Source organism: Talpa europaea (assembly GCF_964194135.1).
Source record: "Talpa europaea genome assembly, chromosome: 8".
In the NCBI taxonomy this organism is placed as follows: domain Eukaryota; kingdom Metazoa; phylum Chordata; class Mammalia; order Eulipotyphla; family Talpidae; genus Talpa; species Talpa europaea.
In genome coordinates, this window is record NC_140075.1 from 44076022 (window position 1) to 44097075 (window position 21054).

Consider the following 21054-nt stretch of genomic DNA (forward strand, 5'->3'; position numbering starts at 1 on the left):
ATTCAGACTGCAAACAAACACATGAAAAATTGTTCACCATCACTTCTTATTAGAGAAATGCAAATCAAGACCAAAATGAGATAGCATCTCACACCTGTGAGGACGGCCCTCATAGAAAAGACCAGAAATAACACATGCTGGTGAGGATGTAGAGAGAAGGGAAACCGTTTACACTGCTGGCAGGAATGCAAACTGATTCAGCCCTTATGGAAAACTGTATGGAAGTGTCTCAGAACATTAAAAATTGATTTTCCATTCAACCCACTAATTAGGTATCCACCCCCAAAATTAAAAAAGCACTAATTTGAAAGGAAACTTGCACTCCCAAATTTGTTACATCACTATTTATAATAGCCAAACTGGAAACAACCTAAGTTCCTCCAAATTGATGAATGGATCAAGATATGGTATATATCCATGCTGGAATATTACATAGCAATTAAAAGAGATAGTAATCTCATGCAATTTGTGGCAACATGGTGCTGGAAGGGATAATGACAACTGAAATAAGTCACAAAAAGAAAAATACTGGAGGATGTCATTAATATGTGGAATATAAAGTAACTAAACTAATTTCAGAGTCAGATAAAGGCCAGCTTAAAAACTAATCCTTGATGGCTGACTAAAGAACTGAAGCACCAAGATTGGGGAAGAGTAAGAACAAAGAGGGAAGAAAGTACAATGGACTATGGTGGTGGACTAGGGCTGACTTGGTTGGGTGCACTATGGTGGCAACACCTGATGAAGATATCAAATAGTACCTCAATTAAGATAAATAAATATAGTAAGGGAAAATTTTCATGTACTAAAAAGCCAAGATTAGGTTTGCACAGTATTATTAAAAGTGGAACCATAGACTAACATCATCAGTATCATCTTAAAGCTTATTTAGAAATATCAAAGTCTTGTACCTCTCATACTTACTGAACTAATCTCTGGTAGTGGGGCCCAGAATCTGGTTTTAAAAATTTTTTCTAAAAATTCTTACACAAACTAAAGTTTGAGTACTAGTACCCTAACTTGTACTAGAAGACCCAAAGTAGCCAATATACTAAGTGAATGGTCACTCTCAGAGTACAAGGTAACCTTCATGTATGTAGGGGAAAAGAAATCTGTTGACTAGCTATAATCCAGAGAATATCCTCAGAAGATTTCTACTAGTCATTTCTTCAATCTGGGATAACTACTACTAAAGACTTTACAAATCCAAGACATCACTACAAAAATTATTAAATGAACATTTTAGAAGAGCACAGAGGGAGTTGGGAAGCACTTAAAACTGAAAATGTGTGCAAAAATTTATACACACAACTGTGTTTCCTCAGCGGAAAGAGACCAAGATTTTATCTCATTCCCCAAAGTGAACCAAAATAAATTATTTTTAAAATGAGATTTAAAAGTAAATTTACAAATTTATTTTCTCTTTCTCCTCAGATCATGTTTTGGTTTATTTATCTATTGGTCAGGAAAAAGGGAAAGAATACACTTAGGGTCTTTTTGATGGCTTCCACTTCTGTTTAAAACTTACATCTCAATAAAATGTTGATAACTTTAACACTGTAATTGTCTGAATGCAGTTTTAATTTAGGTATCCCTATTTTTAAAGAAAAGATTTGCACTGCCTCTTTATTTATATTACACAAATTCCATGTGTATGATAGGAATGGAAAAGTGAATCTGCTGCTCACAAATAAAAAGGAAATAAAAACTACCCTTCTTTCTATTAGATTTGCATAGTTATTAATATAATACAGAAATAAGGAAATAGGGAAAAAGTTAAGGCTTTTATTAAAATACAGTAAAAATATGTTAAAACCTAGAATTTAAAAATTTACCACCTAGTTATATGACTATCCATAAATATCAAAACTTGTGAAGCTGTTCTCTTAAAATAGGTGAATTAGTAAAAACTGTATGAATAAGACTGTTGAGAAAAAAAATCCATTTGACCATATATATTTTAATGCTTTTATTTATTTTTTAAAGGTTTTTTAATTTATTTCTGCATAGAACAACTGCGTAGAAGAATTTGGCCTGCATAGGCTAGAGGTGTGGGGGTGAGAGGATTCACCAGAGAGAGAGCAGGAAGTAGAACAGGCGTATTTCCAAAATGTACTGCTAAGGGAGCAGCCGGCGAGATACTGTATGTGGGTTGGCTCCCTGGCTGGGGATGGAACTCAGGTTGTGGTAGAGACTGCACTGAGACTTAACCCCCTTTGCTACCAGGGAACCCCTGACCATATATTCTTAATTATCTTGAAGTAACAATTTTATTTCCAAAGAAATAGAAAAGGATTAATTTCCTAAGCATTCAAAAATAATGATGGTCTGACTCCCATTTTTAAGACACAGACTAGAGACTGGTGATGTAATAAGAAAGAAGGCAAGTTGTGTGCCTCATGGTAGGATAAGAAGGGGTGGGGAAGGAGACAAAGAGCAGCTGGCACAGAATAAATGTCTAATAATTATGTGTTAAACAAGTAAACACATATTCAAAAAGAATTACCACAGGATAAGCACTAATAATAACACATAAGAAGTTTTGTGGTTGTAAGGAAAATTGCAAGTAGATGGAGTAGAAACTACCTAATATAAGTTCATTTCAGTTAAAAAGGTCCCTACTTCCTTGCTTCAGGTAAAGCAAAGAGCAAGATCTAGAGATATTTAAAAACAGTAATAGTTGAAGTATCTGAAAAGGTAATTAGAAATTAGATATTGAAAGGTCTCATATTCTCCAGAAAACTTGAACTTCATCCTATTCATGTTAGAAAGGCAAAGGATTTGAGGGGGGAAAATGACAGGATGTCATAATGGAAGAGGGTATTGGGATATAGCTGGGAGATCAGTTACAAAATAAGTAGACAGTGGGGGCAAATCTTCCTCATCCTAAAAAAATATCTATATATGCTTGTGAGGAGAAGGAACCTGATAGATTGAAGAGATGAAGTTGCAACTTAACTGAAAAAGGTTGTGAAAGAACTAGAGGAGATAAGTGATGGGTTCAACTAAAAGGGGGCCTCCCTGGTGGTGTAAGGGATTCTCAGCACTATCAAGCTATCTGTAGCACGAGTTCGATCCCCGGCCCGGGAGATATGCACATGGAGCAGCAGACCTCTCCTGTCTTACCCGTTGCTCCCCTCAGCAGTGTATTTCAGCCAGTCTGCTTGTTCTGTTTCCTACTCTGTCTCTGGTGAATCTTCTCACTCCCCACCCCTTTGGCCTACATCCCAGCTCTTGTATGCATAAATAAATCAATCTTTAAAAAAAGATTAATTAAAAGGATGACCTCCAACTGAGTAATTAGTAGGCCAGGTTTTTAAAAGGCTGAAATAAGAATTTTAGAGTACAGAAAACATTTTAAATAGACATTTCAGGCGAAAATAAGTAAGTACTTAAAGACAGGAGTCAATCAAAGCTACAGATCATGAAGTCAGAGATGACCATATCAAGCAATATTTGGCGGTCTAGACCTGAATGTAAATTTCAGAAGAGGAAGACATTCATGTTTCACCTTGGTCTTTAGGCTATGTGAACATGACTAAAGGTATAAAAGGATTCTAGAACAAAAACAAAGCAGCAATCCAAACAGATGACCCAAGGGTGATGTTGTTTATAAAGTTAGATGGGTGACAGGTGACAGGTGGGATGAGCACAAGGGACTATGGTGATAGTTTATGGTTGCTGTGGTGGTAGGAGAACTACAAGGACTACACCTGAAGGGAGAATAATGATGTAAGAAAATAAATTATTGAAAAATAAATAAAGTCAGATACCCATCTGACTTTAGAACTGCAAAAGCAAGTTAAAGTTCTAAAAAGTCACAGGAATTCAAAGGAAATGGACAAGGTATATGATGAAATTTAAATGATACAGAGATAAGAAAGGGGGTACAAAAACTTAAAAACAGATATGAAGTGCTGGCACGAAAGAAGTCAGGGTAGCATAGGGGCCTCAGTGGTGGCCTAGGGGTTAAGTCTCTGTGCTTTTACCACTACAGCCTGAGTTTAATCCCTGCCCAGGAAGCTAATCCACATATGGCACAGCAGACCTCTTCTGTCTTGCCCGCTGCTCCCCTCAGCATTGAATTTCAGTAAATCTGCCTGTTCTACTCCCCACACTATTTCTGGTGAATCCTCCCCCACCCCTCCACCAACATCAATCCCCCCATGCCTCTGGCCTATACTCCAGTTCTTCTAGGGGAAAAAAAGGATACCAAAAGGTCAGGCTAGTCATCAAGGAGAGAAATGTGTGTGAGAGAAGCTGAAACAGTTAAGAAAGGTGGGAGAATCCTGAAGGGAGTAACTGATAAGGACCAGAAAGTAATACAAGGTCATACTAGTTATGTATTAATTATATTTTTTTAAAAAATGAAACAATCTCACTTTGAATAGTCAACCCAACAGTTTTATATCTGAATAATTTTGACTATTTTTTAAATAAAAATCAATCCTGTAGGATACCTCTTTTAATGGAGAAACAAAGAAAATATGGCTGTGGAGGCTATCTCTGGATATAGTAAAAATTAGGTAATCGATTTAAGTTGAATAAATTAGTGAGAAAGAATGTCAACAGGGCAACATTACTGCAATAGTCTCTTATTTTAATGAATGAATGCAAGGACAGATGGCTCAGTGGATAGATGAACAAATAGAAAGAAACAACCCAATATAGTTGCTAACATCATTGAAAATCCTAGTCTCAAAGTGACTGCTTTATTGAGGATAATGCTCATGCAATTACATGTATTTATTTAGCAAATATATTTAAAACATTTAAATTTTTATCTTTAACAGTTGTATAGGAAAAATAATTCCAGTGGAAAAGCTATTTCCCTAAGAAACCTATCCTAATTTCATTATTCTAACTGTTCTTACAATTTTATGTCAAGTAATTTTATAAAATGTTATAAAATTTTAAAATTTTAAAAAGTAGTACTAAACACTGTCCTAGAAGTTCCCTACTGCTGGATGCTTTTAGCTTTTAATACCTTTAAGAGAAAATAATTGGTTTCTTGTAGAATAACTATTTCCCATAAACAAATTTTAACTATAATTTTAATTGGTAATTATAAATGTTTAACTCATCTTACCTCATCATATGATTTACATAGGCTTTGCTACAGCTAGTGTTGTATCTGCAAAGACTACAGTGGACATATGTAGGAAAGTGGTTTGCAAAATCTTGTACTTCAGAACAACACTCAATGCACTTATGAATTCCCGGATGATACCTTGTGAAAATATAAAGAAAATGATAGACAATATATTTTAAAACAAAAATAATAAGGAAGAGCCTTATTCTGTTCATTAAGAGACAAAGTATTTAAATTACTATCTTTAGAGACTTATAATTTGAAAATCTGCTATTGAACAATAAGCTAGAATAAGTGTAAACAAGTTAATATTTTAATGTTTCTCACTTTAGTAAAAGGGGTTGAATTAACCAATTCAAACATGACAAGAGAAAGTGCAACAAAAAATACCAATGTGATAGATGAGTATTACAGAGAAAACATAGTAATTCAAGTACTGTTCAGCAATTGTACAAGTATCTTTTTATTATTTCCTTGACCTTAATGCTTTAAGTGATAGCATATAAATATACAAGAGTACATAATCGGGCAAATTTATATTAAAATTTTAATACATAAGATTAAATTAGTATTGTATTCAGGAATAAAAGATTACCTTAAATTCCTCAATGCTGTATTGACTTTACTTTTTTTATTGCTACTAGTCAATGTGCTTTGTTTCTTTTGCATATTAGAGATTTTTGATTTGTATTTAGATTTATTTCCAATAGGCTTACTTGCATTGGGTTTACTTGCACTGGATTTAGTTGTATTATGTTTGTTTGTATTAGATTTTGTAGGATTTTTAGCAGTTATATTTTTAGTCCTTGGAGGTGAGAGCTGAAGGGTAGAAGTGCTTGCACTAATGGAAGGTGTAGTAGAAGATCCTGACTGAACAGGTCCAACTGAAGCTCGAATAGTAACCTACAAAAATGAAGATAATATTTGATTCAGAAAAGTAATTACTGCATTAGTATAAAAATATCACTGTATAACAAAAGGTTAAACATCAAATATTTTGAAAAGAACAAGTATAAACTATAATTAGCTAAGTCTTCCATTTATTCTAAAATGCCCATACCAATGAAATGAGATTAAACTTGACATTTATTCACTTGCAATACTATATTTTTGTACTGATATCAGTTATATGTTAACAAAATTATTAATGGATAATTAAGAGTTAATGCAAATTATGTGAATATTAAAAGAGCACATTGCAAAGTTATTTTTATGCTCTGCTCTAACTATTCAGAGATCAAAATTTAAATCTCAAGTCCTGAAAAATAACTTTAGAAAAGCCTACCTTACCCTTTGACAACTATAAAACAAACAGAAGCACAGTAAATGTGGCATCTTTCAAGTGGTTCATTGGACAGGATTCATGTTTACAAAGGTTATGACAGGGGTTACATTAATTCATTTACCACATGGAGAGTTTAATAATATAAAATATCCTTAAAAGGCACTAATACATTAGGTATTCAGAAATAATATTTGTTGGTTGGCAGTTGAACACTTAATTGGCTACCTTAATCTTGTTAATCATTTGACAATACTTCCCTGCCCCATGTATTAGAACAACTTATGAGGATGTTCTATGAAATACAGGTGCTTTGGTATATTACACAAAAGCACTAGACTAGGAATCAAAAAACTAGGGTTAAATACTATTCGTTCCTAACCAAGTGACCTTGAATAAGTAACTTATCCTTTCTAAACCTTTTTATTTATAATATGGGGCAATACCTGCCTTGCTGTATGGTTTAAACAACAGAATATATAAAAAAGTATACAGAAAGCCTAATTCTAAAGTGCTACAAAAACATTTAGTAACATTATTATTAATATTATTACTACTATTTTTATTAATAAGGGAAAACATGAGAGGACTGCACTGCTTACATTAGTGTTCTGCATGTCCAGTCCCAGTATGGAATGAATGGACTGCAGGGAAGGATGCTGGATAGCTTCTCTTGCTCTAGGTCTTCAGAGCATGGCTTTATATTTGTTTTAGTTAATTCAAATAACAGACATACCCACATTCAAAGGTAAGTACCCAAAGCCAAATATAAATGTTTTGGGGATTATTTCACTTTGGATTATCCATGCCTCTGTTTCCCTCCACTGGAACAAATATTCAAGAGCTGACTGTATATAAAGAAGTCAGAGAAAACAGATGTATATAAGGCAAAAGGGGAAAAGTAAATCGCATCATCAGTATGAAGTCAGACATGTGTTTGCTCACTTAAAACATAATGCCATCCAGCAGCAGAACTTGCTTCTTTGACAATCAACTCAGTAATGACAACTTCAATAAGTATTTGACAACCTACAGAATTCAAGGGAATATACAAGATGCTGAGGACACAAAGATAAATAAAACATGACTCCTGGTCTCAGGCATCTTAGAATTTAGCAGATAAAACCAACATACACAGTACCAACTAGAATAGCTCAAAATAGTCCATATAACATTGAAACAACCCATTGATCCAAGAAAGTTATTTTAGTTACACTTTTTTCCCCCAAAGGAATACCATTCTAGCACAGCACATACCACCATTCATAAAACAATGGTTAGGAACTTTTTTCTAAATGTAAGAAATATTGATAGAATCTAAAATTAAAATCTTAGTAAAAGTGGAAACAATTTTTAACATATTTTATTCCATAGACAAACCAGGCAGAAGTAATTTTATTTTCACATAAAATGTTAAAATAAAACACATGTGAACTCACTTTTGTTCCAGGAGGCAATCCTTCTAACTGTTTTGGTTTTATAAATGTTCGATGATGCTGAGTCTTATGATCCATTTTCTCTTTGCATGTCAAAAATTGCAGTCTGCATTTTGTACAACGATGTATTCCTTTTTTCTGTTGAAGAACAGGAAAAGGGAGGAAAAATAATTTATTTCCACAACCACAAACCCTATGTTCTGAAACTGCTCTGACTTGATTTTAATGATACCTAAATTATTTCAAGTGTATTACATCTCCCATCATATATAGTAAAATATTATTTTATTTTTAAAAACATTATTTGCAGTAGTAGTGGGGTTTCAAACATGTAGATATTTGAAGACGAAGTCTATATCAAGGTTTTAATGAAAGTTCCCTCAATTGTATAAAAATTCTTTTAATTATAATTTTAAAGTAGTTAGACACAATATTGTGAAAATGAGCTATACTATGACCTATACTATGCTTTAACCCTAGAAAAAAGTAAATTCTTTTTTTAAGATTTATTTCTATTTATGCATACAAGAAGTGGGGTGTAAGCCAGAAGTATGGGTGTAGGGGAGTGAGAGGATTCACCAGAGACAGAGTGGGAGAGCAGAACAGGAAGATCTACTGAAATACACTGCTGAGGGGAGCTGCAGGTAAGACAGGAGAGGTGGGCTGTGCTGTATGGTTAAGCTCCCTAACCAGGGAGCCAATGCATTTGCAGTGACGGCGATTGCTTGAAAGCGCTGAGACTTTATCCTCTGAGCCACCAGGGCATCCCGAAGAAAGTCAATTCTTTTTAATTTTTCCTATTTTCAGTTGGTTGCCAAATTGGTAAATTCAAATATCTATCTACATTTCAAAGAAGTTTGTTACAGAAATGATTATATAAAGCAGTGTAATCTTGTAAAACTGTTACAATTAGCTATCCAATAAAGGTAGCTACTAGCCACAGCTAAAATAAGCACCAAAAATGTGCGAAGTGCAACTGAAGAACTGAATTTTTAATTAATTTTAATTTAAACAGTCACATGTGGCTAGCAGTTACTATACTGGACGTGCATATTTGCAAGCATAAATCAGAACAACTGATCCCAATTTACTTCCTGGTTGAGACCCCTTGACTGAGTCCTTTCTCAAACTTAATCTTGTTATAATTCTAGAGATGAGAAGCAAGACCCAAGAAAAATCTAAATCACTTCACTATAACTAGTTAGTGACATTGCCAGACTCCTGGTTTCATTGTTTCTACTACCATTCTGATGCAATCTACTGTCTTGTCCCTGTGAGGTTCTTTTCTCCCTTTTCCTCTCAGCCACCTATTCTTCCCATAGTTGCCAATGATCTTAAAACACGGCAAATTTTTCACATGCTTAAAATGTTTTGATAGTTTTCCAAAGCTTTGATTTTGGTTTGCAAGGATCCACATGAATTGCCCTGCATTCTATTGCTACAAGCTTATTTCCTACACTTTTCCTCTTATGAGTTTACTTGCTTCAAGTCAAACTGGCCTCTTTGTTGTTCACTACTGTCCCAGATACATATACTACTTAACTGCCTACATAGTGTTACCTCTCACAGATTTCCATATGGCTTACTCCTTTATTTCCTGCGGAGAGACCCTTTTTCACCACTATATATAGAGAACAGCAACCACTTCTCTACTTTCCAACACCTTCCCAATTCTTGGCACTCCCTGTCCTCCACATTTTACTTCTACAATATAAACCATTAGTTTGCAACACATACATTCAAATAAAAACATACATCTATTCATTATCTTTCTCCACTATAATACAATTTCAGAGGGTGCATACTTTTTGTTTATAGCTATATACTATCTAGAACACTACTTGCAAAATAATTAGGCACTCAATAAATATTTACTAAATAAATGGATAGTAAGGCAGAAAATAAGAGGCTGACAGAGAAAATGCATGTGAGAAGCAGGTAAATTTAACGATTCAAAATGTCTGCATTCATTCAATGAATATTTGTCTAGACTATTGAGGCAGAACACATTAATCTACCATTTTCTTAGCTGGACACATGTCTTGCACATCTATCTTATTTATTTAAGCATTTCAATGTGCTAAGGATGATAAAAACAGCACATTTTTAAAAAAGATTTATGTATTTATTTTATACAAGAACTGGGGTACAGGTCAGAAGCGTGGGAGGGTGAGAGAATTCACCAGAGCCAGAGCGGGGAGCAGATAGGCAGACGGACCAAAGACACTGCTGAGGGGAGCAGCGGGAGAGGCAGGAGAGGTCAAAAACAGCACATTTTTTTAAATAACATGATGTTCAACCTAAGAAATACCGGTCTATCCCAAGGGTAGAGAATTATTTGTGTAAAACTTTTTTACAAGCATACTACATTGTTTGGGAGACTTGAATGATTTAAAGATAATTTCAATTGTATGTAATTTCTACCCTTAGACCTAATACCAATGTGAAATCTGACTCTGGTAGAGCAGTAAAAGTCTGGGCTCATAAGTCTAATTCTAAATCTAACAGATAATAAGATCTTGAGCAAGTTATTTCCCTAAAATCTTGTTTCCTCATGTATAAATTAGAAGTAACAACATATATACATGGCTGTGAAGACTAAGTCAGATAACGCATGTAAAGCCCTTGTTGCTGCCAGAGGTAATTATATATGTTAATGATTATTATTTTTATTAACAATTTAATGAGCATATTTAACATATCCAAAAACACTTTTATTATTTCTTAAAAATCAAACTAATGACAGCTCTAACTTCATCCAAGACTTAATAATATAACCTCTTAAAGTTACAACTACAGTCCTCAAAGACAATAAAACAAACCAGAGTCAACAATGCTTAGTGCTAATACTGTGCTAATAAGGTGATTTCACTTACAAGTTTACAAACCTGATCACCTATGGTCCTACAATATTTTATAAATAATTATGCAAATCATCAATGCCTTGAAGGATACTTGATGATCTTTTTTATTAATACTGTCTCATCTTAACTACTGACTGTCTACCTCCTAGGTACTCCAAAGAAGCAAAAAGAAAATTGGGCATTCATTGCAAGTTAAGACATAAAACTCAGGGTATTAAAAACTGATTATAAATCACACAGCCCTTGGAGAAGTATCACATAATTATCATTTTTTCCACATCTACATCTCACTCTAGTGTTTAGTAAAGCATATGGAGAAAAATATGTTAAAAGGATCACAATGAAACAGAAGTACTGTTATAGACCCCATTCTCCCTTTTAAAATTAAAGGTCAAAAATGAAACACAGAATATCAAAAACAGTGTTTTCCACACACCTGTTGTTAACAGGTATTTGCAAATAAAGAATCGGTGGTCAAATAAGTTTGGAGAATACTACAACATCCTTTGCTTAGAGATTTCCAATGCTACTAGCATATTAAAAGTTCTAAGAAATCTTATTTTAAAGTACATATTAACAAAACTGTTTAATTTTGTGAATATAGGGAAAACCAAGAATAGAAAAGTCTTGCCAGAACTTCTCAAAGATATGTGATCCCAAATTCATTTTGGAATTATACTTTTATGATTTATCTCAATTAAAAAACATAAGTCAAAAGATTCTCTAAAGGCTTGACTTGAAAGCAAAGTGAGCAACAATGCCGAATAAATTGGTATGCCAATTTAATCAATAAGAAAAAGAAATGAGTCATTAATAAGATGGAAAACTTGATTAAAATGATTAAATGACTTCTGATTTGGGCAAAGAAATTTGTTCCTACAAACATTCAAGAACAATATCAGTGCCACAGAAAAGCTTTCTGTCCAAAGAAAAGATGTTTTAATTGTTTCATAAAAATAACGCAAGTTGGGCCTCCCCAGGTGGCACAGGCAGTTGAGCGCTGTGCTGTGAAGCTGTCCGCAGCCTCTGCAATGCCAGTTCAATCCGGGCCAGCTCAATCCCACATGGCACGCAGACCTCTCCTATCTCGCCCACCACTCCCCTCAGCAGTGTATTTTGTCAGTCTGCCTGTTCTGTTCCCTGCTCTGTCTCTGGTGAATCCTCTCACCCTCCAGCGCATCTGGCCTACATCCCGGTTCTTATGTAAATAAACAAATAAATAAATCTTAAAAAAAAACCAAGCCAAGTATAACATCAGATTTCAAGAGAAGGATGTAAGTGCTAATACCGTGTCCCAAAAACTACACAGCAAAACTGGAAGAAGTCATCCACCAAAAAAAAAAAAAAAAAAAAGGCCTAAATATAGTTCTTTGGCAGAGTTCATGTATCAAACAGTATTACTGTTTCCTTTATCACTGGCAGCTAAAGAAGACCACACTTGATCAATGATAACAATATGTCTTCTCCTAAGGGTTCTAGAAAGTGGAAATAAGAAAAACAAATTTATAAGTACTCAACCTTTTTTATTTTTTCAGTTCAAACTCATCTTTTTCCATGATCATCTATCTTCAACTTTTGATCATCTATCTTCAACATAATTTCCACATCCACTCATAGCTCTTGGAAAATCAATTCTTTGAATATTCCATTTATCTTCCTTTTTTTCCTTCCCTCCTAGGTTTCCTATTTCTAGCCATCTTTCAGAATTTTCATCTATGAGCCACATCACCAGAAAGAAAGCAAGGATAAGAAGTGAAAGTTCTGGACCTCCCTGGTGGCCTAGGGGTTAAGTCTCAGAAGCTGTACTGCTACAACCTGAGTTCAGCCTGAGTTTGATCCTGGGCCAGGCAGCTAACCCACAGATGGTGCAGCAGACCCCTCCTGTCTCACCCGCTGTCCCCTCAGGAGTGTAAATTTGCCTTTTCTGCTCCCAACTCTGTCTCAGGTGAATCCTCTCACCCCCGACTGCCTGCACCTCTGACCTACACCCCAGACCTTGTATGCAAAATAAATAAATAAATCTTTTTTTGAAAAAAGTGAAAGTTTCACAAGTAATTCAGCAGAAATTGCAAGTCAACTGGAACATTGATCATTCTGAACAATGCTGCTTCCCTTACTGAATAAATCTAATCAATATTCTAAGTAATAATCCATATTTTAGCTAAAACAGCACAAATGAGAACTGTTAGATCTTACCTGATGCTTCATATAATGATGCATATAAGGTGTAGCAATTTTAATAACTTTGAGGCAAAATGGACATAGCAAGTTCTTAGTGTTTTCATGGGATGTTCTAAAATGAGTTTCTACATCACAAAATGATGAAGATCTATAATTGCAAACCTACAAATAAAAACATCATATTTAACTGGAAAATGTATAATATAAAATTACAAAATAATAGTGATAGATTATGTATTAGAATGTTATGTACGACTAATTTAGCTCTGATGAATTAGTACACAACCAAGAAACCCATTAATCAAAGTTTCAAATGATAATCATTGAGATAGAAAAGTTATCTTTCAAAGATTAGGGCAACTCCTCAAAACAGAACTAAGTTCCTTTCTTTTTAGAAGACCTTATTTTTCAACTTCTATCATGACCTGAATTTTCAAGCTCTTACACCTCTTGATCTATAAAGTTTTTTCTGCTACATACAATAGCATTCTCCTTTACATTACAAACGGCCTCCAAATATGGCAGTAACAATTTATTTTTACCTTGCTTTCCTATTTCTTCACATTATGAAAAATAATGGTCCACAGCATTTGGTAGGGTTGTCTGTTACTTAAACATTTCATACTTCCCTTATATGCCTATACTCTGCCTTACATGGTAAAATAAAACAATGTATTTTTCTTTCTCCTACAGGGTTTTTCTAAGTTCATTATAGGGGTGTTTAAACAATGGCCTGTTGGGTCATTTCCAACTCCCAGACTCAAAAACAATGCATAAGTTCAGGTTCAAAGGCTTCCCATGAATAAATATTTTACAAGAGGAATTTTAATTTTAGTAACCAATTTTATCTAAATGGCTGTAAAAATATTTTATGACAAATGAATATATAAGGATTTATCTCATGACACATAAAAATTATATAAAATTTGAATTTTAGTGTCCATAAACTTTTACTGAGACACAGCCAAATCCATTCATTTACTTATTGTCCATGGATGCCTTTGTGTTACAATGGCAGAGTTGATTAGTTGCGACAAAACCTTATGACCCTCAAAGCCTGAATATTTACTATCTTGCCCTGTATTTATAGATGGAAATTTGCTGACGACTTAGTAGTTAAAATCTTGTAACCAAAACAACAGACACTAATACAAAATACAATATGTGCATACCTGGCAAATATATGGCATTTCACCAGGCTTATGATTGTCCTTCATATGTTGTAAAAGAATATGCTCTGTTTCAAATGATAATTCACAGATTTTGCAAATGGCTAAAAAGAGAAGGGGGGGGGAAGAGATTCTGCAATTTAAAAAACACACATACACATGTATCATTCATTTTATACAGCTGTAACAACAACAAGTAGTACTGGTGGTAGTGGTGGTAATCAATGATTCTAAATATTATAGTAACTCAATTTCTATAATAACATTATAAAGCAAGATTTCTATTATTCTCATTATTTCAATATTAACTAACTTTCCTGAGATCACATAGCTGTATTAAGAGACAGAGCTTGGATTTTAACTCAAGCTATCTAATAACAAAATCTGTGATTTTAACCACCACTGTTGTGATTTTTCTTATTAAAAATTTACATGAAAGATAATGATTACATATCTGAAAAATATGACTAAAGCTTCTATTTAGTCCCCCACATATAAAGCACAGGTTATTTACCTTAATGAATGATTTACAAGAGGAATTTGAATTTTAGTAAAATAATTTTATTAAAAGTTTATATAAATTAAAACTAATTTTTTTTTCAATTTTGCCCTCAAATTCCAAAGTCTTATTCTTATTTTTCTAACAGACTTCTTTTTGTCAGAATTTGTATTATCAAAATCAACAATACTAAATACTGAAATGAAATTATAACTTACTAGAAAATTCATGGGGGGTGTGTGTACTTTCAATGTGACACTGCAGTTGAAATGGTGTGGGAAACTGACGGTAGCAGTGCTGGCAGGTGGTGTGGTTTTCCCAGCTCTCACTGCTCTGCTTCTCAAGTTCCAAATGGTGTTTCATGTGGTTCATAAACCTACAAATGATTGTCAACAGGTGCAAAAATTCAGATTTAAAAAGAAAAATCTCAAAAATAAGTATCTGAACCTAAGTCTTAAGAATATAGATGTAGTACTCAAAATGAACTTTCAAATGTCATAAAAGTCCCTAGAAAAGTGTGCATGTAAGTAATCACTTTCATTAAGTCACTAATTAAACTCTTTTCATCTTTGTATTAAAATAATTCATTAATATAATTATCATTAATTTTCTCTAATCTTAACCATTTTAATTATTAAGAAGTTTTTTAAAGACAAACAGCAGACTTCTTTTCCATACATGAAATAATATTTACAAACAAAATCGTAAAGGGAAGGAAACCCTTCACTAAAATCAGCTACAAAGTCATGAGAAAAATATTTTAAGCCTATGAAGATATACAATAGATTCCAGCTGTTTAAAAGAGAAATTACTGGTACTTTTAGTTGGGTCTGGTTTCTAAATGCATGTAATAGCAATTTTAATGTCTACAATTACAATTATTTAATGATTAATGGTTTACCATTAGCATGATTGTTCATTTTAACTTGCAGACAGTGCCCTTTGCAGGCAATGTCCATTTTTCAGTTTTACATTCTGCTATTTCAGCTTCCCTAAAAAGGTTTTTTATGTGCAGAAACTATGACCTTCAATAGCAGATAGTGCAGCATAAATGAGAATACCTATTTAAAAGAGCTCACTCAAGCTTTTTACTGAATTTAAAAGTAAAGTTACTCAATCAAAGTAACAAATTTTTAGACTGGATCAACTATTAACAATTACTCACTTTGAATCCCTGAAAGAAATAATCTTGAAACAGTGAGATAATGTCATCAATGACATGGATAGCAATCATCACCAAAGTTATAACATTTATCTCTCACCCTTCCACATCACTACTTCACTTTGAAGTGGGTATGTCACACCATGAAATCTTTTTGTCCTACTGCAGTTTTAATACCAGCTTTACAAACATTTATAGATATTTCTATTCTTGGCTAAATATTAAAATGAGGGAAGGAAACTCCTAAGAATTTTCATAGAATAAAATAAATCTGGTTTTGGTGACACTTAAAATGTAGGAAAAACACACATACACACAAATGATAATGGGGAAGAGAACAGAAATCTATATAGCAATCAGTTTCATACTAGTCTCTACAAATTCCCTTCCCAGTTTTTACTGTTAAGATAAATTATTATTTAACATTAACATATATAACTTACTGGTCATGAAGTATTCACCGTCAATGTTTCACTTACTAAACAATCAATTCTTTAAAATGCTCAATTCCTAGATATTAAAAATGCTTACAATTTCTGGATATTCTGTTAATCTAGAAATATACAATTAAGCTTCAGAAACAATAACCAAAAAATGATTTTTATTTGTTTAATATTAAATGAGCTAATATTAAAGGGAGGGCAAGGAACCTATTGCTGAAACTAGTATCAGGTATAAATGTTTAAGTACATAATGAGTGAACCATATTTCTATTCTTCTTACCATATTTACTAACATGATTTTACTGGTGTATTTTACAATTGAAATGCTAGAATATGGAATAGGTGACAAAGTTTCAGTATTATACCACAAAGCACAGTACCATTTCTGTTAAACTAAAACCTTGAAAAAAGGAGATAAAGAAATGTGAAAATGCATATGAAATAACCTAGAGAAAAATATTGAAAACTATAAAGCATAAATAAGACATTAATAATTGTCATAGGAGAATATCACAGTGTATATTTTCAGAATTTTCTATATGCTGCATTTTGGACCCAACTTGGAGGAGAATAAAACAAATACTGGGTACAGAAGTAATCTGTTATAAATAAAAACAATCATGGGTAAACATAAGAAAATATACATATACTATTTTCTGTATACACACACACACACTCACACACACACCTCTCACCAAAGAGAGATACACCAATATCTGCCCCTTTGGGGGGAAAAAATTCTGAAATAGTTTGAAGAAAGAATAAAAAGATAAATGATAAAACAGGTAGAGTAAAATACTAATGTTAAGATCAAACTAATAAATATACACTGTCCACTGTAAAATATTTAAAACTTTGAAGGAAATTTTTTATAATAAAAAGGTGGAAAACAATTTTACATAATATAAACATCAAGCTATGCAATCAATGAAAAATATCAGGTACTATGTCCTGTTACTCTGTTTTTGTTATTCATTTGGGAGGATAGCTACTAAAATGCCTTCTAACTCGAAGATTACAAAGTATAAATAAGGTCCTAAGTTTTAAACATAGTGTATAAAATCTTCCAAATTCCACTGGAAATTAAATCTCTAATTTTTAAAGGTGTTAAATTTTGAAATAACACAGGTATCTTTACTAGAACTTGACTGCTCTAAAGAAGATTCCAGCAAACTAAATTTTTTAAAAATTAAAATATAAATTGAAAGATACGCACATTAGTACAATAAGTATTAGGGTCAAAATGAACAAGCAAAGAAGTGGCTCCTCTTTGATGTGGAAAAAAAATGAAACTCAAATGCAGCTAAAAATGACAATTATCTCATGACAATGCCTTTGGAAAAAGAAGTTAATGTTGTCTCATGTGAAATAAAGACTGTCCTCTCTTAAATTATCTAAAAGAAATACAAACTAGTGGATCCAGGAGTCAACTCTAAAATACAAGAAAGGAAACAAATTTTTTTTCAAGAGATTCTGCCTTTGTTCTTGGCAGAAAATTTTAAGATCACTTATAGGGAATGGCACAGAAAAAAGCAAAATAAAAATAAAACACCTTATATCCTTAGCACTCTGATTTTCTGATAGAAATAAAATAAGTATTTACATACCTAATATTATTTTTAAGAATTTTCAAGCAACTGAAGCATTTAAAGGTTGTATGAGTCTTCTGTTCTTCCTGGACATCTCCTTCATGTTTTCCATAATAAAAGTCATTAACTAGCATGATCAATTTTCCTTTCTCTGAATCAACAGTCTTATTTTTATTTGATGTATTTGAAAATTCTGTTTTAGTCAGTCCCAAAAAGTTATTTATCATGTCTGGACAACAGTACTGAAAGAGAAAAAACAGAAGCCTTATACATCCCTACAAAAAATTATATATAAAAAATTTCTCCAAGGCCAAACCATGCAAAACTATGCTGGTAATATAATATATTCTCCAAAAGTTTGTGGTACATATACATACTCTAAAAATTCCAAACCAGGACTTAACTGTTGCTCTTACAATTTTTATTTAAAATTACCTTTCCAAATAGACATATTTAACAATAATTTAAATATTTAAATTAACTAAACAAAACAAAACCCAATTATTTTATACTTGTGTGAAGAAGAAGTATAAAAAGGAAATGAGGTTTTAGATGCCAAAATATGTATGTTTAATTATCAAGTGATATACTATACATTATAATTTCTGGTTGCAACTGACATTTCACACATTTAATCTGCCCTTCTCCAGATTCAGGGTGTTAGAAAATGTTAGGGATAAAAAGCAGCATCAGTAATCCAAAAAATGACCCCAAGTCCTAACGCCAATTTATGATACTATAAAAATATCAGCTTTCAAAAATAACAATTCCTATGGACAACTAGGAAAAAATATCCAATCATTTATAAATAACTCAGGGTTATACCAGACTTCTGAACAGCAATATTTAATACTACAAAACAGAAGCACCATCACCAATATCCTGAACGTTGGATTCAATTTACCTCATACCTGGCCAAACTGACTTTCAAGAATGAATAATAGTCAAATGGTTTTGAACATGAAAGAACACAAAGAGTGCTGTCACCATGCCCTTTATTAAGAAATTACTAGATAATAAACTTAGGCCAAACAAGAGATAACCAAAGAAACCACAACAAAAATAATGGTGATGAGCACTAAATATATATTTACTTTGGAAAAGGATTAAAATTAATGTGGAGATAAAACTAAATGTAAATGTTATATGTCCTGACTATAGAAAAATGATACAACCAACAAATGAAAACTGGGAAGGGACAGAAGCACAATAAAACTGAATGGAGAAAGTTCATAGATTGCCTTACATATGTTAAGAGCACTTTAAGGAATATCATGTAGGTTTACCAAAGAAAGTAATATAAGAATGAGTGTTTTAAAAATAGTACAATAAACACATTCAGAACGGTAATATTGACTAAAATCAGGCAGGAGAGGAAAAGGGAAGGATGAGTGTATTAATAACAGGCAGCTTAATATGACACTAATAAATTATAATAGTAGAGAATGGTCAAAGAAATAAAAGACAAATGGAATTATAGAACATTAAAATCATAAGGATAAATAGTAAAACAAAAAATATAACTGCCCTAACTCCAAACTACATACATACAACCATATAATGAAAGATTGACTTTTTAAAAAGGTAAGAGAAAAATGTGACATAAACGAGTTTAACTCAACTACTAGAATAAAAAGAATGTTCATATAGGAAAATAAAGGAAAAGGCAACTCTGCTGAGTACAAGAGGCAAAACTAAAACAAAATGATTCAGAAGAATTGAAAAGAAAAGAAAAAGCCAAGAATACACTAGGCAAATGAGAATCTTAAGACAAGGGCTGTGAGCCTAAAAGGCATTAAAACATTAAGACAAAATGCTAAACAATGCATTCGCATTACAGTTGAAAGAATTAAATTTATATCACAAAAAGCGACATCCTTAAAATGGAGTAACAATGTATCAAAGAAAATACAATAATGATGCAGATTGAGATATATTTCTCAATGCATAACAGAACAAGCAGCAAAAAGCAGGTGAAGACACAGAATTTGTTGATAAATATAAAATTCCAGCCCCTATGAAAGAAATAATATACCATTATAAAGTTTCCACGTAATGTTGAAGAACACATATACTTTCAAAAAGAAAAAAAAAGTATGTGCAACTTGGATTTTTTTTACCATGAAGGGTTTAAATGCAAATTGTACCAATTAACTAGCTAAAGGAATTTTCTAAGATTAAATGAAATAACGCATTTAAGGTTTAGTGATCTGATCATTAATTGCTATAAAAATATCTGATTATTGTTTTAAATATTCTCTACTGAAAGAAAACATTTCTGTGGTACAGGCATATACTCATCTACAATAATAGTCCAAATCTAAAAATCACATTTTTTCAAAATGGAAATTGTTACCATAAAATAAAAACTTTACTACATAAAATCCGTAAGCCAGAATATAAAAAGTTCAGTTTTAAATTTCTCTGTCCTAGAATTGTTCTAGACTACTGAATCAGAGTTCTTTATATATAAACACAGACACTATTCATATTCAACTTAGTTCAATAATGTCTTAAAGATCATTATAGAGATCATGCCCTCTTCTTAAAATGCTTCTTAAAATGTACTATTATACAAATACTATTTGAAGTTTTGGTTGTTTTGAATGTGAGTAATCACAAACAATACTGTAATATATTTTGGAAGTAAAGCTGCCATTTTGGAAAATGGTATCCAGTTTCCCCAGATACAGTATATTACATGCTACAACTTGTATACAAAATAGAAAAGAAATAAGAACTTTTGTGTTCACCATATGCAGAAAGAAAATCAGAGAGGATATGAAACTAACAAAAATTATTTTCTTTGAGAGTCACACTGGAAACCAGGTAAATAAGCAACAGGGATAATATTTTTCACCTATAAGCTTTTGTAAACTTTTTTTTAATTTGAATATGATTTTATTGCCTACTCAAATAATTAGAGATAGTTAAAGAATTTAGCCCTAAAGTGTGAAACTACATTCCTAAAGTATATACAGTATTATAAATCAATGTTACCCCAATTAACATAATAATAAAAAGAATTTTGCCCTTTATTTTTTTCTCTCCATCTATTATATGAAACATAAAAAATCATCAGGTAATTCATCAAAATATTACACAGATAAAATCAACAGAAGGAACATGTAAGATACTGAAAATGGATACAAAAAATAAGTACAGATAGTAAAATTAAAAGCACTTGTACAAGTTAATTCTCATAAAAGAAGAAAGAACAAACTACTTCTCAGAGACTACATTCTGGGTGCTGGAACTATGATTGACCAAATACAGTTTGTACATGAATTAATAGACTGTATCTGAAATTCTGAAAAATTAATTTTTCCTTTTTTTT

The 21054-nt window shown here is 32.4% G+C and overlaps 1 protein-coding gene across 1 annotated transcript in view; it reads right to left on the bottom strand.

Moving 5' to 3' along the window:
- The window catches only part of ZNF280D (zinc finger protein 280D), a gene marked incomplete at its 3' end in the record, with an annotated part of 85268 nt that overhangs the window by 41148 nt on the left and 23066 nt on the right, over nucleotides 1-21054 (bottom strand). The window contains exons 8-14 of the mRNA XM_084241120.1: nucleotides 17736-17959; nucleotides 14742-14899; nucleotides 14028-14128; nucleotides 12871-13017; nucleotides 7814-7948; nucleotides 5688-5995; nucleotides 5090-5230 (exon numbers count right to left, since the gene is read on the bottom strand). Coding sequence (XP_084097246.1) covers nucleotides 5090-5230; nucleotides 5688-5995; nucleotides 7814-7948; nucleotides 12871-13017; nucleotides 14028-14128; nucleotides 14742-14899; nucleotides 17736-17959 — 1214 coding nt within the window. The remainder of the gene's footprint in view (nucleotides 1-5089; nucleotides 5231-5687; nucleotides 5996-7813; nucleotides 7949-12870; nucleotides 13018-14027; nucleotides 14129-14741; nucleotides 14900-17735; nucleotides 17960-21054) is intronic.